Source organism: Trichinella spiralis (genome assembly GCF_000181795.1).
Source record: "Trichinella spiralis strain ISS 195 chromosome Unknown Scfld8, whole genome shotgun sequence".
In the NCBI taxonomy this organism is placed as follows: Eukaryota; Metazoa; Nematoda; class Enoplea; order Trichinellida; family Trichinellidae; genus Trichinella; species Trichinella spiralis.
Window position 1 is genome coordinate 1,130,072 of NW_003526947.1, and position 24,592 is coordinate 1,154,663.

The window sequence follows — 24,592 nt, forward strand, 5'->3', positions numbered from 1 at the left end:
AGAAAAATAGTTCACAGTAAATGACAGTGGATGTTTCTGATGATCGGTCGTTTATGCTTTCTGTGTCTAGCGCCAGCATTTTTTTACTTTTTAAATCAACTTTACATTTAGTATTTGTCTTGTCAATGTTTTAGCTAATGCAAAACTATGAGCGTGGCAACCGAACTTGACTTTCTTTTCACTGACAGCATCATCAGCAGTGAAATAGATATTTGCAATTATTATTATTATTATTATTACATTTCATCTTTCAGTTCCATTTTTATTTCTAAGAAAGCTTTGACACTTTAGAAACAGCTGAAACATGGCTTATAAATAATAGTATCTGCTGTGCTGCTATTATGTAAGCTTAAAGCTTTCTTGCGCAGATTTCAATGCACAGCGAATTGATCTTGTATCTCACTGTAGGAAGATAAAAGACGAAATAAGGTAGGTGTTCGGACTTGATGGTGAGAAATAGCATGACATTTAATATATGATAATATTTTTGAAAATTGTCAATTAAATTAAAAATGCAAAGACAGTTAATTGAAAACAATTTTAAACTAAATGATATAAAAATAAAAGATGAACGCTAATTTTGTTCAACAACAAACATATCGCCCTAGAAGTTGCTCTGGTTGGCCAACTAAGTGACGCTTGTGTCAACAACAAAAATGAGTACAAATCGAAACAAAGCATTGGAAAATAAATCAGCAAGCAGATGACCAGTAGCATTTTTAAATTATTAATTACTTTATCAAATTATAATATTCATTTCTGAAATTATTGAAATAATCAATGTTATTAATCAATACAATTTCGATACAATTGTGATAAGCAAGTTCTATTTTTTTTACAGTATCCTGTTTTATGACAGTTTGGGTTTTTCATTTGATTGAAGTATAATTCACTAGTTTACTGTACCAGTAAAAGCGCTGATGTAGATGTTTGAACGTTGTAAGCATCAGTTTTGCGTGATTTTTTGGTCACGTTTGAAACGTTCAGTTGTTTAGGCTTTTAACAAATACAGCCTGCTTGCGCAGTTCGTCCAGTTATGGACGATTGGTCTTCAGATAATATTTTAGGTGAAACATTTGACCAACTGGACGATGACGCTGCACAATCGGGAGAGGAGTCTCCTGAAGTGCCGAATGCAGACACGGCAATTCAGCCAAAAGTTCCCATCGTTCATACGTTTCCACCGGTGCACCCTTTTGCAACTAGACCCGCTTACAGGTAGGTGGAACAGCTATTGCTCATTTTCTCGTATTGCACATTTTAGATTGGAAAACAATTATATTTTACCACAAATTATTACTGATTGTTTTATATTTCCTAGGATTTTATTTGCTAATCATTTTGCATATCGACTGTTTGATTGTTTAGCTATCGATTCAAACCTCAAGTTACTGTCAATTTGGCTGAAGTGGAAGGATGTGGAAGGAAACTTCGGAGGAATTTGGCACAAGTACGCCGACATATTGACTCTACCGCTCCAATATTAAATCATATTGAGGTATGTTTATTGAGTGTGTGGATTAAAAGTGTTTTGATTTTGATTTTTTGGTTTTTTTAATTGTTCATCTTGCCAAGTTCAATGTTTATAATTTTAGACTAGGACGTGGCTTAATAGGAATTTACGTAATAGAATTTTCGTTCAACCTCATTTTGTATATTCCGCCGAAACATATCCTGCCATGTGTTTTCCTGACAAGCCTGTCGATTGCGTCACTACAAGATTCGTTCGTTCGGCAATGAACAAAGTGAAATGTCCAATTTTTGACTTATGTGTAAGTAATTTTTGAAAATTTAATTGACGCTAGTTACTATGATGTTATAAATTTACGAAACTGACCAGAAAGGCAATGATTTTTTAATGCAATAAATAGCTTTTATTCGGTGTTAGCTAATGTATTTTAACTTTTTCATCCTCTTTATTGCATTTTAGGTGTTTCTTTCGAATTAAATTTACATCTTGAATCTTGATTTTAATTTTTTACTTGCTGTTAATTTTCAAACATGGCTAAAATGTTTTCTTTAGTTTAGTTATGATTGTTTAATAGGTTTTTCTGTTATTAAGAGACACACTAGCCATTAAAATTTTTTTGCGGTTTACGAAAGTTTGTTTTCATAATATATTGATAGTTGTTGACAGGTTTTGAGGAACTAATGATTAAGTAATAAGTCAGCATGGACAAATTTCGAAATATCCTGAAGAATTAATATACTGTACATGGTTCTATTTTTCCTTTTACTGTAATACTTGAAAATTAAGCATTAAATTTATAAATTGTTTTTAAATTTGTTTTTTAAACGGAATTATGATGTACATTTTTGTTGTTAAATATATATGTATAATTTTATCTTTTTATAATATTTTTGTAATGACTTTTAATTCCATTTATTGAAAAAAAATTCGTTTTAGTCATGCACCTTATGTACGAATCTCTACGTGTTTTCGTGTAATAATTGATTTAGTTTTAATTGCAGCGTTTTATTTTGATGAAATGATATTCCAATGATGTATCAGTGAACTTTTCAGTGGACACCAGAGGGCAGACGACTAATTACTGGTGCTTCGAGTGGCGAGTTTACACTGTGGAATGGGACAGCTTTTAACTTTGAAACTATTCTTCAAGTTAATATTCACCATATTGTTGTTATCATCACTAATATTGTTTTATTCTTATTATTAAGGCACACGATTCAGCTGTACGTTCAATGCGCTGGTCGCATAATGATATGTGGATGATTACTGCAGATAATGATGGTTTTGTTAAATACTGGCAAGCGAACATGAATAATGTTGCCATGTTTCAAGCGCACAAAGAATGTGTGCGTGACATAAGGTAAATTATTGAATATTTTAATGGTTTTGTTCTTTTTATAATATTTGTTGCATTGAGATTCATTATAATATAGAATAGGATAGGATAATATATTGTCATAAGTTGTGATGCTTTTGTTAACAGCATCAGTTATTTAGTTATTAAGTAATAGATGATGTTTATGTTTACGGTGACATGTTTTTGTGTTAAGTGAATGATAAATTTTTTTTATATTACTTAAATTTGCAAGTAGAAATAAAAATGCATGCGCTGATTTTCAAACTTTGCTTTTCTGGAAAATGTCAAATGCTGGTTTATTTCATTTTGTTCGCAGTGCAATATATATGTGTTGATTTATCAGATGGAATTCTGATTTCAGCGAAAATTTTTCCATTTTTAAGTTCTCTTTCTCCGTGTGATTAGTTTAATTTTATCTCTGTGCCTGTGATTATTGCATTGTATTGTATTTTGTGCAGTTTCAATTGTTTAAAATTTTGTTATTAAATAATAAATTTTAAATTGTGAGGCATTCAACTCTTTTCAGGATAATTTATAAGTAATTTTACGTATTCATCATTACTTTACCATTTTCTGACTTATTTATATTACATATTACCAGATGATTGCTTGCAGATTGTAATTAATTAAAGAACATTATTTGTTAACTCTTTTTTTAACTTCATTTTAGCTTCAGTCCGAACGATTTGAAATTTGCGACGGCAAGCGACGATGGTACTGTAAGGGTTTGGGATTTTATTAGCATTAACGAAGAGAGGGTTTTACGTGGACATGGTTCTGATGTGCGGGCAGTGGACTGGCATCCTCAGAAGGGTTTGCTTGTATCAGGAAGCCGGGACTCTCAACAGCCTGTGAAACTTTGGGATCCTAGGAATGGACAGTGTATTTCAACTCTGTAAGTGTTTGAAATATTACAATTGTTGTCGTTGAGCTTTTATTCTTTGCAAACAGTTCATTGTTGTATATTATGGATCAGGGGAAATTTTAAAAACGATTATTGTTCAGGCATTGCCATAAAAATGCTGTTCTGTGTACTCAGTGGAACCAAAATGGCAACTGGCTGTTGACAGGATCGCGAGATCATTTGATTAAAATGATCGACATTCGAATGATGAAAGAATTGATGACGTTCAAGAGTCATCGTAAAGAAGTTTCCGGTATTTTTGTCCTAAGTTTCAATTTAAAATTACTATTATGCCGATAATGTGTTATTTTGTGATATTTTTTAATTTTAATAGCAATTGCCTGGCATCCTTTTCACGAAGGGTTGTTTGTTAGTGGCGGTACTGATGGGTCGATGATTTTTTGGCATGTTAATTATGAAAAAGAATTGGCTTCTATGGAAAATGCACATGATCAAGCGATTTGGGCAGTAAAATGGCATCCGTTGGGTCACATTTTAGCCAGCGGTTCCAACGACAATAACACGTATGTTGATGACCGGTGTATTTTTTGTTCAGTGTTTTATATACAATTGTTATTTTGCTAATTATAGAAAATTTTGGACGCGCAACAAGATTGGCGATACAATTGAAGATTTTTACTGCGTGCCGCAGTCTATGCACGAGCAGACAACTTCGGAAAATAACAAGGAGACGAACGATGATGCAGAAACGGCAACTGAAAAGCAGAAAAAAGAGTTGAACGAAATACATGGTATTCAAATTCCTGGCATGGGTCTGGAGGCGGATATATTGGAAAAGATTCGCGAGAAAGCGGAACGAGAAGCTCCAGCATTGCCCGCGTTAGGTGGAATTGCGGCCGGTATGGATGCGAACGCAGCTTCTGTGAAAAGAACTTTATTGAAGAAGCCTCCGCCGAAGAAGGCGCAACGTCAATTTGAACGTGTGTGGAACGTTAGCACTAGCGATGGTACAAATTTGATGGACTATGCATTGTCATCCGCGTCACGCGTACCAAAACCGTCTCTGCTTGGCCGTCCTCCTGACCACCTAGTGGTTCAGTATCCGATGGACCCGATGCCAGCGTACGAAATTGACCCTCTAGATTCGGCAATTTATGTTACGGCGTCTCAAGATTATTATTCTGAAAACTGGTCTATAGATGGAAGTGGACTGCCCCCTATAGGATTTCAACATTCGTCCTCGGCGCTGCACGGGCATCTCAGCTTCGATACTTTTGACGATCATCAGCAGCTGGTTGAACTGGTGGATCCGAACACTTCATCTTATGTTGTTGATGAAGAACACGTGGACGGAGTTTATGGAATTCCCTATTCTGAAGAATACAATGTCGAGCAGAGTTTTCACAACGACGACTACACGAATCCGACACAGTATACGTCTGATCATTATTCACACATGCACAGCGGAAGCAGTTATTCACATGCTTACGGTGCTGAATTTGAGAAAGGTTTCGATGACCACTATATTGACCAGTATAATCGAGAGCATCATTATCAAGACCAGTATGACGATCAGCAGTATGCTTCTGGCCAATTTGTGGATCGATACACTGATGATCAGTACTTAGATGAATATGGTGTTGAACAATACAGTGCAGAACAGCAGTACCCTGAGCAGTATGAACGTAGGAATAAAATAACATCTCCAAAGCACTCATATTCTCAGTCATCAGTGCGGTACAAAGACCGATCCGAACGACATTATCATGATAGTGCGAGTTCTTATTTTCCCAATCAGCGTAACGATTATTCTTATTCTGCCCAAGGGACAGGGACAAGTGGCCGATCATCTTCTGAAATGTACAAACCGTTGCTTTCTAGTGGATTTCACGATAAGCACCAACAATCTCGCACGTATATGCAGGAATCACATTCGACTGCAGCTTCGCCGCTCTTGCAAACAGATCCGAGGATGAAAACAACACGAACGCGAGACGGTTCACTGTTGCCGACACCAACAGATCAGGCCCCCTTGGCATATCACTCGACTTTGGACAGACAAGAGGAAGCTTTGCTAGAATCGAGCTCAGTGCCTCGGGATCCTAGACTATCTCGGCAGGACCGTTGGTCAGCATCTGGTGGTAGTAGTTTGCAGGATCCAAGACTGACGAAGAAGCGGAATTTGCCGCATAGTCGAGCTGGTTACGAATCGTACGAAAGAATTTCACGGTCAGTGACGGAAATCGACCGTCGTGACACCAGTGCCGGGCGTTCAGGTTCAACACGAAGTCGCGGGAAGTCGGGTCTGTCTCAGCAGATGAGAAGCGACAAAAATCACCAGTTCAGTTACATGTCCAAGCAGCGCATGTCATCTCCACCGGTCGATTCAGGAGGCTTGCTGCCGAATCCTGGTCATTCGTGGTCACACTCGACAACCCAAGATCCTAGACTAAGAGATGTTATGTACAGTCGAGATCCGCGAATCACTAGTCGAACGACGCTGTATTCGAGTAGCGATGAGCCAGAGGCTTTGATGAACCGCAGTGGGGGGATGCCTTTGAACGCGAAACGATCGTGGAATGCGGGCGTATCAGGTTCTGATGCGCATTTGGAAAAGCGACGCTACCCAAGCGAACAGTCGCTGATTTCCGGTCGATACAGAAATGAAACGACTGACCCAAGACTAAAGAACAGACCCAAAGAGTCAGTCTATCATTCGAACAGTCAGAGAGATTTCGACCGCAGCAGTTACGATAAATATGGATCTGAATATCGCAGTAGTCGCCGATACGACGACATTAAATAATAAGTAGTGTGTGTGGATCCGCTGTCGAATCGAAGTCTTTGATTCGAGTTATCAGTTGAACTCAGCAGCACTTGATGTGCAACAACAATAAGCAGTTGTTTGAGAGAAACTATTGTTGTGTAGTTGGATTTTCTTTTGTTTTTTTTCATGTTAACACTGTATTGTAAATAATAAACATTTCGATATAGTTTCAGCAAATTATCAGATTTCAGAATGACTTGATTGAACACTTTTTCCTAACCGCTTATCAGACTCGTCAGCATCGTGTAATATCTGTTATTCCATGTATTATTACACTTTATGATCGTGAATTGCAGAGGTAAGATGTACGTCTTGAAATAAAATTGTTTGCTCTTGCTGTGGTTTTGATATGCTTTGTTGTTTCTGAACAAATGAGCTCATCATTTATCTTGCAACTATCTTTTCAACTGATTTAATCAAACTTTAATCTTCTTGTTTTCTTCGATTACCAGTCGTCTGCTTTGCAATTCAGTTTGTTATAAACTGCAACAATCAACTGGCAATATTGATCGTATTCAAGCATTCATGTATGCGTGAAAAGCTCTTGCCGAGATGAAGCTCTGCGCTGCAGTTTCCACATTTACAATTTTACCGGTAAGTTATAAAATTTGTAAAGTTGAACATTTTTTATTGGTTTTCTTTTTCCTAATTTTCATTGAAACAATGCAAAGCCATTGTCAACAAAATGAGATTTTTGTTGTCGTTTTACTCGTTGCAAGAAGAGTAATTTTAGACCCGTCCAAATTCATAACTATAACGTCCAGGATTGTAAAGCATAAGTAGAATGTAAATGCTAAGCAATAGAAACTCATAAGAAAAGAAAAAAATCTTTGAGAAAAAGGCACTGCAGAAAGGAATTAATTAGCTTAGTTCAGTTTTTGAAATGCAATCAAGCGAATTGTCTGGTTGTCATATTTTCCAACAGTGGGTAGACCAGATCGGTAAGATCAGCGGCGCTGAGGTAGCCATCAGCCTTGGAACCTTTGCACATTTTGTACTGCAACGGCGCAAGCGAAGGGTCACAGACCATTGGATGATAAACGTGGACTAAATCAGGTTCCGGAGCTCTGAATAAGTTTAACTGAGTTCTATTGAGCAGCTTTTGAAATAAATCCACATCTTCAAGTCCCCAGCCGTCGATGCTGAGATCTAAACCACCAGCCGCGTCGAAATCTGATTTATACAACGCGACTGAACCATATCCAAAGTGTCTGAAATGTCCTCGGTGGGTGCTGTGATCAAAATGATCACCATCTTTTGCTGCAGAAGTCTGAAACTCGCTGAATACGATCGGAAAGAAAACTTGCCGTCCCAACTTTGTATTGGCACGCAGACGATAGAGCGCCTCTTTTGTGAACAGCATGTCCACGTCGGTCAAGAAAAGAAGAGCATCCGGTGGACATTTTGCAATTCCAACCTGCAGACCCACTGCCCGGCTGAATGGTCGTTTTTCAACTAAAGTGAGGTCCACTTCTACACTGGTGCTCAACGTTTGCACTCGATCAAGCGCTTTTCGATCATCGTCCGCCATTGTCGAAGGGAAAAATGCTACAATCAGTCGCACCTTTTCTAATCCATTTGCACAGATTTGTTCAATTTGGTCAGCAAATCGCAAAAATGAATTCAAACGGCCATGCACCGCCACAACTATGTGCACCGTGATTTCAGAGCTTGGCAGCGGTGATGCACTTTCAGAATCCGAACTCTGATCTGATATTTGCAACTGCAAAAACGGACGACGCAAATATGCATGGCGCCTTACCATTATTGAAGTCCTTTTCCCTTTGAGTCTTTTGTGAGTTAAAAGCAGATCCAGCATCAAATCGACACCTACAGGAGGTCGAATTCGCTCATAGCCGTAGAGTACGCTGCGAAATTGAATTTCCCTTCCCAACTCTCTACTGCGTGAATTCATCTGTTGCATCAGCTGTTGAATTGCATTTCTGATGGAATATTGCATTGGCGATTCAATTCGTTTGCGTGGACAATCAGCATTGCCAGCACAATACATATACGGTGGAGAGATGTATTGCCACACGTCGACCTCATCCGCTGAGATGCATTTTACTTGGTGCAACGATGGAGATTTACTGCTCGATCCTGAAATAATATATACGACTTTAAATTTCTTTCTGTTTCAATGTGTGCACTTCAAAATTCGGCAAACTGCTTGAACTTTATGAAAACTTCAAAATACGAGCGAATAGTTTGCCGGATTTCGATTCAATCCTTCATTCATGTACTACTAACAGTTTTCAGCTTTTGGAAATATCAAAAAAGAAAAAAACAATCCTCGGCACAAATCATTACTCAGCTAGCAACATTACACAAATATTTTGCAAACCTTCTTCACGTTGCAAACGTACAAGTTTGCCGTACAATTCTGCAAGCTGTTCGTTCAGCACAAAGCGATGCATTCGTAGCATCATGTTCGCTTGTTTCAACGGATGCAACGAGATGGCTTGATGAACTTGTGGAACGTTCAAATCACCACTGAGAGCGAATGAACCGTCGTAGTTGTTGTAAAACAGTGATTGCAACTGAAAGTGGAATTTGTTGAAATTATGAAAGCGGCAAAAGTGTAAGAATATGTATTTATTTATTTATTTATTTATTTATTTAATAATTTCAATTCGAAAACTGACAATACTGAAATGATGTAATATAATGATGAATGGAAAAATGCCACGAAAAGTTATCTCTTATTGGTAAACGGTAATTTATTATCAATCTGCCTTCAAGTTGATTACAACTATCAATCATTTTCATTCATTCAGTATTTTTATGTCATACTATGAAAAACTGGTGCTTATGCATATAGTTAAAAAAAAGATTGATGATTGTTCTAAAATGATGCACGTTCTCATTTTGATTTAATCCGCCCACCTTTTATGAAAAAAAAATACATTCATCGAGCGCTTCATCAACTTCTTTTCATCAAATTTATTCATCGTTTCAAAACAAATGATATACGATTTTGATTCAGTATATATATATATATATATGTATACAAATTTTCTGTCGACACGTGACAATAATTGCCAAGCATGGATAGCATTGCATTATGCCTCGATAATAGTATAAACTCCAATGGCTGCAGCGTAAATGAACATTGATAGTTCGAGTGATTCATTTTTGGAAGAAATGAAACGGCAGGTTATATTATTAAATTTACTTTACTTCGCATATCAAAGAAGAGTAGTACAACATTGAGGAAGAAACAACCTTGAATATGACTAAACGAAACAGCCAATATGAGATTATTGAGGCGTTTCAACTGTATTTATGTAAAGTGGCAAAAATGAGATGTACAATTGTGATTGTAATTTTTAAGAGGTCATTTATGATGTGTGTGTGATCAGCAGTATTTTTAAGGTTCAAGAAATGAATGATGAGTGGTTTCTATGTTACTCGGGCAATAAACTAGACATCAGATGTTAAAGCACTTCCAGTGTTTACAATCGTACATGAATGATTATTTCATTTTACATGTTAGGCGTTCAAAATGATCAATCATCCCAGTTGGAACTTAAGCTGTATACTTTAAAAAGTTCAATTTAAAATTTAGTTAAGTGCATTCTTAATTATTTACTTTCTTGAAATAAACACTGCATGAGTTTATAATGGCAGATATTGAGGCAGCTTCATGGTTTTATTTCATATTTTATATGGAATAATGCATCACGTTTCACAAAGTTATTTATTTACGTGAGAATTTTACTATTTTATAAAATAATTTTGAAAATATTTTTCACAAACGGAAGTTATTTGCATTTTCGTATGTTGAACTTTTTTGAACATTCAATTTTACAAAGTTTCACACATTTCTCAGCTCGCATGTGTGCATCGGCTGCCTATTCTCAGCTAGAGGGCTAAATTAATTTTAAAGTGATTAAAAAACATTTTCCCTATAATATAAAAGAAAAGCAATCGCTTATAAAATACTTTTTCCTATTTTATAACTATGAACTACTCTCTGCGAGATATAAAAATTTTTAGCAGTTTTTATTTAAAAAAAAGAAATTTAAATACCTTTTCACATTTATTGTTTTGTTTCATTGTTGAAGTGAAGTTTAAAAGAGCCTGGAATTTTGTTAAAAATAGATATTTAATTCATATTTATTTCAACAACTTATTCAACATTGGAAGTTGCAAAAATGAACAATTGAAGCAACTTTTCGTCGAACAATCAGCTTCTTTAAGCTTGAAACGCGTGCAAATTAGTGCGAAGAAAGCTAGCAACGTTACAATGGAATGTTACTTTTACTGAAGTTTGCACTTGTTGATTTATACCCTGAGAAAAGCAAAAAGTTAAACTACGCTCAAGCTGAACTACGGCATTGTTGTTGTGTTGTGAATTGTCGATCATTTTCTTCAATTCACACTTTTCAAGAACATATCCGTGAGAAAATTGTCATTCAAAAGTCACTGTTGGAAAATTTTGTAAGATGAAATGATAATTTTTCATTTTAAATGAAATTGATGGAAGCAAAAGAAAAAGTAATAAAACGTTCGCTTACTTCATAAGCAAGTGGACAAGTGATGCCTGCAAATCGAGCAACACAACGACTCAGTTCCACATCTTCGTGTGTACTGCGAAAATCTGCCAAACAGAGGTGAACGTGAGGTGCCGTTCGGCGCAGTGCTTCGCGACTCAACAGTACACCCGGTCCACCCATACAGTAAGGCTGGTTGGTATCCAGACCAAGCTTTCCTTGTTCAAAAGGCTTACCAAAACCAGTCTGACCAATGATCATCGGTTGACTAGAATTTAACTGAACTAAAAATGCTTCAAGTTTCTCAACTTTTACATATAAGTCATCATCGGCCCTGAGAAACCAGTCGAAATGGTCACCATATTTTGCATGAATGTAATGGAGCATTGCCAACGACTTCTTCTGCGGCGGATAAGTATCATCAACACCGGGCAGTCGAACAATTGGCATACCGCTGGGCAGACGACCAGCACCATCACCGACGAAAAATTGAACCCGACCAGGTAGATTTTTGGCCCACGTACGCATGATTGTACTTGCTCGTGTGTTGAGGTATTTTTCTGCAGTCATCACTCCAACAAATAACAATTGTCGACGTTTTCCAAGCACCGTTGACGCGGTGCACGTTTTGCCACATTGGGCAGCTGATCGTCGCATGAGCAAAATTCCCAACCCAAGACCGATTAAAAATAACAACCATCGCCTGACTGGACGTCCGAAAATTGTCAAACAGATTCTTTTTGTCGGCATCACATGCTCTTCCAGCCTAAGCTAATCCCACTGCCAGCATGCTTGTCGAATTTCATAAGACGAAACAATGTGAAGAAGATGAGGAAGAAGAAAAAGAAACATTCATTTTCTGCATTTTTTTTTCTGCATTCATGAAACTGAAAATAAAGCAACGTATTGACCCAGCTGACCCTGACAAATAACGACAATAACAAAATTGCGGGCTTGTCAAGCTCACCGCCCCCACTGTGACGAACTGTCAAGGGCAGTACAGTAGCCTGGTAACCCAAATTTTTGCCCAAAAAATGCCAATTTGAACGACCAAGCAAGCTGACATACTGCCTTCGAATCTAAGCTACTAAGCTGAATCTGGCAGCAAGCAGAAAACAAAAAATTCCAACAAAGCAAAAAATGCCTTGTCAAAATATTTCTTTCACACTTTTTGCATGGCAGAGCTCGACATTTTTGAAATTCAATTTGAAATATATACGCATGCGAAAAATGTGCTAATCAGTGGATGGGATGTAGTGGGGGGAAAAAAACCAAGTCAAACATATATACAGACTAGCTGTACTAATTAGTAATATTTTCTGTTCAACATTTTACGTTGAATTGTGCGGACAAAAGAAAACTACTTTCATTATGAATTCGCAAAATTTACAATTCATTACTGATCTCTGTGTATCGGTCGACATGATCAGTTGCATTGTTTTCCTTTTCCACATCACAATAAGACTAAGAAAAATATATTGCTTAAAAAATAGTTCAGGTGAATTTTGAGTTTATTCAAAGTATATGCATTTAATTTTAAGATGTCAACTGAAATGCAAATGATGATATTATATTCTATTCTATTGCAAAATCAAATCATCTCTGTCGAAAAATTTCACAGTTATAATGTGTAAGTTAATATTAATGACAAAGCACCAACAGCTGTACCAATACAATAATTTGTACGGTGGAAAATGTTCGGCAGTCCTATCCTATCCTATCCTATCCCATCTTATCCTATGAAAATTTCACTTGAAAACAGTTCAGTTGCTGAATAATGAATGAGTTTGATGTAAAGTTTAAAGTATCAATTCAAATATTCATACAACCTATATTATAATTTTAATTTTAAAGGATTTACATGCAAATAGACGTTGCATTAATTAACATGTAGTGAAAAAACTTAACTACTTAAAAGCAGAAAAATTCAATATTGTACTCTAGGATGCTTGTTTCAAATCCGTTAGAAAATTTAACATTCCTTGTATTAGGTGAAAATTCCTCTATGAACAGCTTATAAAAATTTAAATTTTTAAATTAATTTCATATAAACTGTATAATATAAAGAAATTCAAATGAAGAAAGAAATGTTGAAAAGGGAAAAATCAGAACACTCCAAAAACATACATAAAAATGAGATTTACAGAAATTTGAAAAACATTAAAAATGATGTGAGAAAATAATAATTTACAGTTTACATTTTGAGCATTCAATTTTTCAATGCTTACTTGAAAATTGATGGAAATCGAGAAAAATGATAGTAATCTGAATAAATTACGAACGCTTCGTACAGTACATATCAAAATGCAGTGTTGACAAATAATTTTAAAAGGAAACCGATCGTTATTTAAAAAGAGAACATGACCAAATGGCCCTAATTTGTTAGTACAATTATTACGATTTTTACGATAAGCTGTATTGCTAATGCATTGTTTTACACGTCACGCACGCAGCTCGTGGTTTCCCAATACCCCCAATAGACCCACTTCACTTGCCTTTCCATTCACTTTTGTCATGTCACTCTGTCCTTTTTCTTTTTTTTTTATATTTATCCTTGTAAAATGAAAATTTAAAAAAATTAGTCATCATGGAAAAACAATTATAAAATATAACCACCCGAATGAATCAATATGAACCAAAATTTTCATCATATTTGTCAGCAGAGAGGCAGCAGTGAAACATAAGTTCTAGATCATTAAGCAAACACATCAACATCAACATGTTATCAGTAGTATTATGCAGTGTATATTTTGAAATTTCACTACTTATCGATATGCATATCTATTTCATTTTACAACCTTATGTGACAAATTTTTGCCAGCGTTTTTTGATTAATGAACGAGTTTTGTTTGTTTCTTTCCTTAAATGAGAGTTCAAACAATTTATATAAATAGTTGGAAAAAAGTAAAACTTTTTGAACAAAGTATGCAATTTTGAATAGAAATACAGTCGAAGATATTGAAATTATTTGAAAATTCAAAAGATAAATATAATAAAGGAAATTATAGTAATATTCAAATTTATACCTGAAAATTACTAAAAAATTCAATGCAAAACGAATGCTAAAAATTGATTTTAAAAATTGAAAATATTGCTTTCATGTAATGCAGAGTCAGGGGAAGTTTTAAAATTAAAAAAATATCTTCAATATTTGGTTCAGGGATTTGGAAAAATTTTTTACATTTAAGTTACTCAGAATTTACTTGTTTTTATCATCACCACTCAAAAATAAATGTGATATCTTTTTTTTTATTAAATATTAATTAAAGTGTTTTATTTTCATTTTCGTTTTTAATAAAACATGATATTATTACTTTTTTACAACTGTTAACATTACATGAATTGTTAACAATGTTGAATTGATTGAACAATTGTTAACAATGAACATGTTATTGATGTAAACAAAGCTATCCAATGAGTATACGCTCTACAATTATACAAATAATTTATGCCATTTCAATTCGTTTTATACATTTATTTCATGATTTTCAAAAACAAATTTCAGATGTTGAAAACTGTCGCTTGCCAAGCCACGTCATCAGTTCATTTTATGTGAATACTTACAGTATGAAATCTTCAAATAATTTGTTTTTTATTTGTTTTTAAATAACTTGTTATTAAATATGTTAATATTTATTTCAACATTAAATTATAATAACTCTTCCAAGGTTTTGAATATGATTAATTTTCTTACTGTAACGTAGCTTTTACCTGCCAGCTGTGTAACCTCTGCTTGTCTGTTGTTATTCAACAGATTGCTGTCATTGCAGCTGTTTCAGGTAATTGAATGTAATATGAAGTAGCTTAAATAAATTTTGTGGTTACTCATTTTAATGATGTTGTTTGTATCCTGTTTTTGCTTGTTTAACATTCGTAAACAGAGTAATATATACTAATCTTATTCACGCATTTTGAGAATAAATAAAGTTTTTTTGGCGAAGTATAAAGTATAAAGATTAAATATAAAGTTACGAATACTTTTGCCTGTTTACTTTTTTATGTTTTAGGATTTCCTTTTCTGAATATTATATATACTTCAACCCTGGGATTATACTCTTTTTCCCACGTTGAAATAACTTCTAGTAACGAAATGCAAAACACCTGAGCTTTTTCACCGTTTAATCATTCAGTTCAGAAATTCATAGACATTTTCAGTAGGTCAATTTTCATTTTACTGTCTGTTTATGGCAACATAAAAAGTCAGTGTCAATATTATTCATGTTTTAAATATTTCTCACTTTTAGCAAAATTAAATCCAATGTTTGTTGTTAAATGGTTAATTGTTCTGGTTTTGCTAAATTACTTGAAGAATTTGAAAATTTCTTAATTTATGTAATATTTTTTAATTTTATTAAAAATAATTTTTAATCAAAATATATTATTAGTATTATGAAGTTATTTTCTTGATTTTCTTAAGCATCGTTAATTGCATGCATCTTATTTAATATTTTGATATCTTTAAGATGATAAGCATTTTAAATCAGTCTATGTAACGAAAAATTTAACATTTATTGTTTACAATATTCTTAAAACGGATAAGCATGTACAGTTCAATGTCGTACTGTAGTTACGACGGTCATCAGGTTAGTGTCGAACGGGAAAGTAGTATTGGTTGGTAGTTTGCAATTAGAAACGCAAAATCATAGTTTTGTGTTTGCTATGTAAGTAAATAAGTAAAATGCTATGATTTACTTACATTTTAGTGCCTATTTATTTTTACGTAATGAATTCGTCTTTTGTTTTAATGATAGTTGAGGTTGTGCAATTAATGCTGAATATTAGACCATTTCTTTTTGCTTTTATGTAAATCGTAAGTTTCATTTTCTGTATTTAATATTTATTAAATAACGAGCGATTAAATAAAAGTAATGCAATTATTATCGTCATTGTTTTTGTATGCTCTGGTCTTATTGTTATCATTAGGGAAAAATGATTTGATAGTTTATTAGCAAGATTTGTCAGTGCTACTTTGAACGTTTTATTTTAATTAGTGATAATAATGTATTACTATAATATTTTTGTGTTTGACTTGATTTCGAAATGTAATTTTTTTTTATTTCGTCATTTCGTCCCTTACAGTTTATTGTCATGTTTAACGCATGTTTTTTTTCAAAATTTGATAAGTTTATCACTTTTTAATGAGTGATTTTTATTTTAATACACATGACAAACTTTGATGGGTTAATAAAATAGAATATACACAAGATCTACCTTAATTACGCAAGAAAAGTGAACGACAAAATGTTGCGTATGCAATGATTCTTTCTATAATCTGCACCATGTGATTTGGTTTTGGGGAGATTTTAATCGGGCATCAGTGAAATGAAAATTGAAATATGGAAAACTGGTTTATCCAGAAAATTTGCAAAATTTCGTCAAAATTTAATCCATTTTAAATAAGTTGAAAATTGCAACTCGCCCAATATAGGCGGTATTGAATTTTTGCTACAAATATCACAAGTGCATAAAAGAATGGTCAGTATTCGATAACAGTTGTATTTTGTAATTTTTTCTGCGAATGATGTAAATAATTTTATATATTATTTACGTTACGCCAGTTATTAGCAGTTGCTTGTATCTGCTGTCTGTACCAACCAGTGTTAAGAATAAGAATAATAATAATAGAAATAGAAATAGAAATGCAGTGCTTACTTGAAAAATATATTGTGGGAGAAATGTTGCCGTCGATTTGGCTCGTGTTGCCTATGGAAACCTGATGGTGATTTGGTGAAATGAGAAAATGGAATAATTTATTCTAGCATTGGGCAGAGTTTGCATTTTTGGCCAATCATTTTTGAAAAACTATCGACTGAAATAAGGTTTGAATGAAAATCTTGAAATCGACCATTGTGCACAAAGAAACAGCTTTACACTTTTTATATTATGTATTTTTTTTGTTTCTTTTCGTTTATCATTTGATTCTGTTTTGCTGTTTTCTTTGGAAATTTGCAACATTTTTTTGCAATTTCTCTTCAGATTTTGAAATTGCTTGCTTGCTCGGCATGGAGAAAAAAGTGACAAGTGAGAATAGTGGGAGGAGGGGAGGGGTGTGGTATTTGTCGAACAATTAGCATCTTTCATGCTGGCTGATGTTGTTCGCATGGGAAACGACCATTACAGAATGTTAATGTGACAATCAAGTGTGTTCATGTTTACGGTTATGGCCAACCAGTAATGTCTTTTTTGTTCAACGTAAATCTTATCATCTGCTGAGAAGTGAAAATTTGCACTTTGCAACTGAAGTTTTTTTTTTATCCATCTGACTAAAATGGAAGCGGAAGAAAAATGGAACATTTTATTTGTGTGCTTTTATTACGATAGATTTTTTTGAAAGAAATCTCAGTTATTGTTACGAAATATGCACAATTTTTACTTCTAATATTGAAATTTGAAAAAGCGAAATTGTTTGTAATTTTTGAAACCTTGCATTTATTTTTTGTATGTTCAATCAAGAAAAAAAATATGTATATATGTGCAGCATTTTCCGGTATAGTCGAGCTAAGGATAACTTTGTAAAAAATGTATTTTTTAATATGAATTTGATTCAAACAACAACATTCGAGTTGTTGGTGTTATTTTAATAATCTCTAGATGTGGGCAAAGCCGATTCATTCGGTTTTTGTTTTTTCTTCAATGTACAATGCACCGATTGTTGATACATGAATGATGCAGATTGTGCGTGAATTTTTATGAATATTTGAAAGATACTTTTGAGAAATGGTGAAATGTTGAGTTTCTTTTTATCAAACCAAATTCCTTTGATTAGTAGTATGTATACTTTTTTTTGAATAGTGCTTTGTGATAAACATTTACTGAATGCAGAAAGGAAAAACAAATTGTGATGTGAAATGTGTTCTTTGTTTTGTTTTTTTTTTATTGTAGAGGAAGTTGAGCAATGCTTCTCAAGCAGATGTTGGTTGAGTAGAAATCGAGCTATCGTGAGAAAATGCATTTGGTTGTTGTTGTTTTTTTCTGTTGCTTCAGTTTGAAAAATGAAAAATTTGTCTAAATCTATTGCCCATTCTCTGATTGAGGATGTTTAATGATAATGAAAAAAATATTTTTAATTATAATTTTTTACACGTTGTGAGAAGATATATGATAGAGGGGGAAATGAGCATTGACTTAAACTTTTTTGAAACAGATTATTATTCAGCAAGTTTAGTAATTTTTTTTTGTATATTTTAGCTGATTTATGATGGCAGCTGAAATTTGCGGTGCAGATTCTCTGCAGAACGACGACTTGTTGTCTGCGGCGAATTTAAATCATTTTCAATCGAATGATGCAATCTTGGTCAACGACGTTGACGTCGCCAATGCGCCGGTGATTGATAGCAGTTTTTCGATGGAAAATTTGGGTAATTATTTAGCAATGCATTGTGCATATATATATTTTTTTTTAATTTAAATTTTATTTATAGTAAGCAGTGCTGTAACGGACAACAATAACATCGCTGACAATCCTGCTTCGGTCATCAATTTGCCTGCTGAAAGCATCAGCTTGAATTGTACGCCTGATAATTTGGATTTTTGTCCGGACAGCGTCTATTCTCCTGCACCCATCGTTTCATTGTTTGTAAGTTTATTGTAATTGTTTTTTTAAAAAAAACAATATTCCACCGTTTATTATTTTCATTTGGATAAATGTCAATTTTGTATTTTTAAGAATTGCAGCATTTGTTCTGAAACTTTTCCCACACAAGAGAGTCTTATATCTCATCGTGATTTTTGTACACCTGAAGCGTTGTTTGTGTATGTTATTATTTCAGCTTTTTTCCTTTCCTTTATCCCATGTATTATTGATAATTGAGATTTCTTTTAGATGTAACAATTGCAATTTAGCGTTGCGAGACGAGCAGAGTTACCTCGATCATGTGGAAATGTGTCCTTCATCGACACTTTACAAGTATTTGTTGTTGCAGGAGAGAATTTTTGTTGAATTGAAAAAAATTTTTTTTTCTCAAAAATTCTGCGTATGTTTCAGATGTGATCAGTGTGACCAGTGTTTTGTGATCAAGAGAAATTTGCGATTGCACATGGCTTTGCACAACAAACAGGAATCGAAGAAATGTCCAATATGTGAAGCAACGTTTCGACGGAAAGCATCATTTCAGTGTCACTTGAAATTGCACGAGGTGGAAGAGAAATTTCGATGCGCCTTTTGCCAATCAGAACTTTGCACCCAAGTATATAATAAAACGAATCCATTTTGTGTAAGTTTAATGGAAAATGCTAATATTTGACGTGATATTTATTAGGAGGAACTTCTTGCCCACGTCTCCCAAGCACATCCCTCGAACAGCGTACCCAGCGCATTCACTTGTGGACGTTGTAGTGCAGTTTTTGAAACACAACCCGAATTGATGGAGCACAGAAATTTGCACCAAACGATGAGGCAAGGCTTGTTTGTCTAGTTGAATTTTTTTTCCCTGACAATAAATAGATTTTAATGTGAAATTTAAAAATTACTATGTATTGAATAGTTTGTGTAGTTTGACGAATTTGTTCAATGATTTTTTAGAGAAAGTTTGCCTACTACGCAGAAACGTGTAAAAAAAGTAGTCGATAATGGTGTGCAATCAGAAAAGCGTAAATACCAATGTGACATCTGTAAAAATTTTTACTCGTCTAAAAGTGCCCTCGATCGTCACACCTTTATTCATACTGGTAAAATTTTGTCTGCTTTTTTCTTTCTTTCTTTGAAAAGAAAGGAAGAAAGAAATATTTACTTGATTTTCTTTTTTGTCAGGAGAGAGACGATTCAGTTGCGGCCAGTGTGGCAAAAAGTTTATTCAACAGCCGTCGTTGACTTCTCACGAAAATGGTCATCTTCAAAAGAGGCCTCACGTATGTAAAATTTGCGGCAGTACATTTACTCAAGTGAGTAGTTTTAATTCATTTTTCCGTTTAGTATGATTTTTTTTTACTACAATTTGAAATTACCAACGGAGAGATGTAAAATTGATGAATGCTTCAGGAGATTCGTCATTTGTCATTTTAAAGTGCTGCAATTATTTATTTATTCTTTTTTTTTTATTCTTCGAGTAAGAAATTCATCTTGCCCAGAGGGGGGGGGAAGGAATTGATGCGGAAAATCAGTCATTTTAGTATTGTCTGGCTTAGTTGAGACGTTGGGTTGGAAAATAGTAATAAAAATAATTTTCCTACGTAAAATTTGTGTATTAAAAAGAGAAGAAGTGAAAATTTTGAATGAAAAATATGTTTTTGAGCGATATTTGTTGTAGCAGCTGTCGGGGGGTATTTTGGATATATATATATATATATATTAGTTTTCTGTTTCTTTTTAGAAAGGCAATTTGTGCACGCACATTCGTCGACTTCATCCATTCAATACGAATGGCAATTATTTTCAGTGCAGCACATGTCCTTGTTTTTTCAAAAGTTGGCAAACGTTGAATCGTCACGTCACGCAACGACATTCAGTAGTGGAAGACAATTCTAACGAATATCAGCCGAACGGCGCACTGCTTCAGTCGACGACGAATAATAGTAGTCAGCCGGCTGGTGCTACTGATGCTGCTGCTGCTGTTTTAACGACAGAAAATGAAAATTCCATACCGACATCCAATGCAAATGGAAATTCAGTAGATCAGTCTGACAACAGCAGCAACTTTTTGACGGACGTTTGTTTTGGTCAGTCGTCGTCATTGGTGGAAAATAATGCTTTGCAGCCGAAACGGGTGGAATATTCTGCCGATATGAATGCCACGTTGTTGTTGATTCCGTTGCTCAACAGTCAGACAATTTTGCTTCAAGAAACAGGACCAGAGGAAGAAGTCGATGGACGGAAATGGAAATGTCATTTTTGCGAGAAGAGATTCAAAAGAAAATACGATCGTATGCGTCACATTCGCGTGCACACTGGCGAGAGGCCGTACAAATGCGACTGTTGCCAGTCGGCATTCAAGTTGAAAAGCACTTTGAAACGACACGTCCGAAGCGTCCACAGCGGTATAAAGGAAAAACGGTGCTACATTTGCTTCAAGGCGTTGTCGTCGGCTTCGTCGTTGAAAGTCCATTTGAGATTGCATTTCAACGAAGGTTTCGACTGCACTCGTTGTCATCGTCGCTTCACGACAACCAGCCGACTGAAACAGCACAACGCCAAACATCCCGACTGCGCCGCGAAGCTGAAATCCGCTCCCGTTGTTGGCAACAATGCCAACGGGACAGTGAAGCAGGCGAAATTGCCGACCCACTTGCAGCCGTTGCACGTGGCACCGGACGGGACTGTTTCTCAGCTAGCCCAGCCCGGTTGTGCCGAAGATCCGCCGCCAACCGAACCCGACCGTGACCAGAACGATGCTTGCGCACGACCCCACCCGTGCGGTCAGTGCAACAAGCGGTTCAAGAAGGCGTCCCATTTGCGCAACCACCGCAGAACTCACGTCAACGAACGTCCGTACAAGTGTTACCTGTGCGAACGTGGTTTTCGCACTCCGAGCGCTTTGAAAGATCACGCGCAGTTCCACGCCGGCAAGCGGCGCTATGTTTGTTCCATTTGTCGCAAGGGTTTCTTGTCGAGACGTTGTTTGACGCGACATCGGTTCGTCCACAGCGACCAGTATCCGTTCGTTTGTCCGATTTGTTACAAGCGATTCAAACGCGGTGTGGTGTGTCGTGAGCACATCCGGCGCCATCTTCAAGACGGTGAAGTCAAAAACGAAACCGTCCCAGCAGCAGAGGAACAGCACCAGCAACAGACGGGCGCTGTTTCTTGGAATTCGGGATGTTTCCCGGTTGTGGAAATTCCAGCCGACTCGCGGGCGCCGTGCGCGACCGACACTGGTGACGGTCCGACGAATGCCGGTCTCCAATCGCCCAAATATTTCTGCGACATTAGTCATTCTGTTGTGGCCGCTGCGCCTGCGTCGTTCGATTCAGCCGGCGCGGATTTGAATACGAACGTCGACTTTTTGTACGCTCTCGACGAACGGCGTTGTTGCGGTAGTGTCGATTTCGCGGCGAATGCCGGCAGCTTGCAGTCGACGTCGACGGCCACGTTGCCGTTCGACAACAACGACGATACCGTATACGTGTGTCATTTGTGCCCGGAAACGTTCGGACGACGAGAATTATTGGAAGAACATTCTGGCGTGTGCCATCATCAGGCGGTCGATGAATCGTCGAACTGTTACGATCCGCGCGAACATTTGTTTCGTTGCTTTCTCTGCGCCGAAGTTTCGAACGACTTGGACTCGTTTTCCAACCACATCCACTTGAAGCACCGTCTGAATTTGTGCACATCCTGTGCCCCGTGCCGTCGTGAATTTCTGTCCGCTTTGGAACTCAGTTTGCACATTGCCAACCATCACGCGGCCAGATATTGGCAATTCGATTCCCCGTCTCACAGTGATCAGTTGTTTTTGCAAGACAACTTGCCGTCGATACCTTGGTTCGGTGACGCTCCCGGTGTGAATTGGAACAATTCGACCGCCGACAGTTATTCTGAAACCGTAGTTAAAAACGACGCTCCTCGACCACAAGTACAGGTACCACAGGTACAGGTACAGGTACCACAGGTCAGTGGTGCACAGGTTCGAAATTTGCCCCAACTGACCGTTGTCGCATCGAATATCATCCTCACTCCGGTTGCAAAATTGCCATCTTTACCCGGCAAGCACGTCTGTCAGTATTGTTCTCGCCCTTTTAAAAAGCGTTGTGATCTTGTGCGACACATTCGCACACATACGGGTTAGTAGTAGTAGTAGTGGTAGTAGTACTATTCGTTCATTTATCGTTTTATAATGATCGTATTTGTGTATATTGTGGTTTTTTTTTGCTTAGGTGAGAAACCGTTCCAGTGTGATATTTGCAAACGTTCGTTCAGCGCCAGTGGTACATTGCGTAACCACCTCCGTGTACATGAACCGAAATCGTTTCCTTGCGTCGACTGTGGCGCCCAGTTTTCGTCAAAGACGCAACTGGAAATCCATCGAATAGTACACCGTGTCATTTATCCGAGTAAAAGGAATCATTTCAGTACGGTTCGGCAGAGCAGCGGTAACGGTTCGGTGAATTTGCCCGTTGATGGTTCTTCTATTCAGGTGATGATGTCGGTTGTAGAACTGGCAGATCATTTTTTTTGTACAACGGTCAACATATCCCTGACGGTTGCGATTCTGTTGTAGCTGGAAACCCGGTTAAATTGTATTTGATGATGGATCCGGCTGCCGGCGGTGATGAGCATCAGCGCAGATGATCGATCATCGTTCGTCAATGCGGACAGCAGTGGTTCTTTGTTGTTACATTTGAGAACATACTTTGATTACTTGGTTCAGAACAGAATGACGCTGTCCATCCCGAGATCGATTTTGGAGACAAATTTTGTCAATTTACCAGAACAAGGTGTACAACGGGTCGAAATTGATGTCGGTTTGGCGCTGCGGGCATTCAAAGCTGGCTTGGGCGATTTTCCTGCGGAATAATACGAAAGAACGGTGCCACAATTTACCGCTTCATCCACCATTACCACCACCACAACCAGCACAAGTACCGCAGCAGATTAATTATTCTTCACATTCGGAGGCGACAGAATTTTTCCAAAACTACCATCACCACCACCACCAAGTCACGGTTATCGAAGAAGAATGTGCTTTGTTCACTCCAGGAACGTACTTGTTTTTTTTTTGTGGAAAAAATTTTCAAAATCGATGCGGCAACTCTTGTTGTTTTTGGTAACTCTTGTTGTTGTTCAGTACGTTTTTTAATATCGATGTTGGTTTGTATTCGCAGATGAAGAGTCGATTTGGCAACTTATTACCACAAGTGAACAACATCTCGCATTCATCAAATGCAGTCATTCTTCTGCAGTCAATCATTGAAAAGAGCTCTCGACATTGAAATTAATTATTAGTGTCGAAACGCGTACCGTGCATGGTGATGGAAAAATGTTTTTCAGCTTTATAACTTTTCACTTTTCGTCTCCTCTTCTCATATTATATTCTCTTCAGTTTTTTCGTGAGTCTGTATATGCTGCTGCACATGTGCATATTTTATACATTTGTTTTTCTTGCTTTAGGTTTGATTGATTGAGTTTGGTTTAGTTGTTTGCTTTTTCCTTTGTGTCTGTGTGTATATGAATTGTGTTCTTCTATTCATTTTTTGCGCTCGACTGTTGTTGCTGCGTCATCGTTATCACTTTGATCACTTGATGCGCAGAAACAGTTGTTGCGCTGGATAGATTATTTTTAGGCTTTTTTACATCGCATGATTTGCCGCTTGTCGATGAAATAGATTGTAAAGCTTTTTCAAATGTTTCATGCAATTTCAAAGCATTCTTTGTTTCATTGTGTTGTTCATTGAGGAAAAAAAAAACAGATTTGTTTTCATGCAGAAATTTACGTTTCTCTGTATTTTTTTTCTTATGATTGTGTGGTGGTAATAGAGGATTTTCATTTAGTGAAATGATCATATCCAAATTCAGTAATGCATTAATCGCCATCGGCGGATTTGCATTTATTATTTGCACGTGGTGGGAGAAAGTTGGTGCTTTATTTGACTTCATTTCGTTGAATGAAAATGCTTATCTTATTTGCGCACACCATCTCTCTTA

The 24,592-nt window shown here is 36.2% G+C and overlaps 5 protein-coding genes across 5 annotated transcripts; 3 read left to right on the forward strand and 2 right to left on the reverse strand.

Annotated features, from left to right (window-relative positions):
* The first annotated feature begins 852 nt into the window (after nt 1-852).
* Nucleotides 853-6,499, forward strand: Tsp_10488 (WD domain, G-beta protein). Its single transcript, XM_003372885.1, has 11 exons — nt 853-864; nt 1,013-1,218; nt 1,369-1,498; nt 1,596-1,776; nt 2,408-2,436; nt 2,525-2,620; nt 2,680-2,831; nt 3,499-3,723; nt 3,834-3,985; nt 4,067-4,271; nt 4,324-6,499. Exons 1-11 carry the CDS (start codon nt 853-855, stop codon nt 6,497-6,499), a joined length of 3,564 nt encoding a protein of 1,187 aa, XP_003372933.1.
* Nucleotides 6,500-7,409: 910 nt separating this feature from the next.
* Tsp_10489 (putative chondroitin sulfate synthase 3) lies at nt 7,410-11,766 on the reverse strand. Its single transcript, XM_003372886.1, has 4 exons — nt 11,041-11,766; nt 9,696-9,797; nt 8,865-9,060; nt 7,410-8,620 (listed from the first exon to the last, which is right to left on the reverse strand). Exons 1-4 carry the CDS (start codon nt 11,764-11,766, stop codon nt 7,410-7,412), a joined length of 2,235 nt encoding a protein of 744 aa, XP_003372934.1.
* A 6,448-nt stretch (nt 11,767-18,214) lies between these two features.
* Nucleotides 18,215-23,239, forward strand: Tsp_10490 (zinc finger protein). Its single transcript, XM_003372887.1, is given in 11 exon segments — nt 18,215-18,374; nt 18,438-18,592; nt 18,683-18,762; nt 18,839-18,922; nt 19,001-19,202; nt 19,275-19,420; nt 19,538-19,683; nt 19,766-19,863; nt 20,325-22,731; nt 22,825-23,070; nt 23,085-23,239. The coding sequence occupies 11 exon segments, from the start codon at nt 18,215-18,217 to the stop codon at nt 23,237-23,239; spliced, it is 3,879 nt and encodes a 1,292-aa protein (XP_003372935.1).
* Nucleotides 23,240-23,324: 85 nt separating this feature from the next.
* Tsp_10491 (hypothetical protein) lies at nt 23,325-23,880 on the forward strand. The gene is given in 3 exon segments (XM_003372888.1): nt 23,325-23,366; nt 23,380-23,651; nt 23,736-23,880. The coding sequence occupies 3 exon segments, from the start codon at nt 23,325-23,327 to the stop codon at nt 23,878-23,880; spliced, it is 459 nt and encodes a 152-aa protein (XP_003372936.1).
* A 250-nt stretch (nt 23,881-24,130) lies between these two features.
* On the reverse strand, nt 24,131-24,544 carry Tsp_10492 (conserved hypothetical protein). The gene has a single exon (XM_003372889.1). It carries the CDS (start codon nt 24,542-24,544, stop codon nt 24,131-24,133), a length of 414 nt encoding a protein of 137 aa, XP_003372937.1.
* Nucleotides 24,545-24,592: the final 48 nt, after the last annotated feature.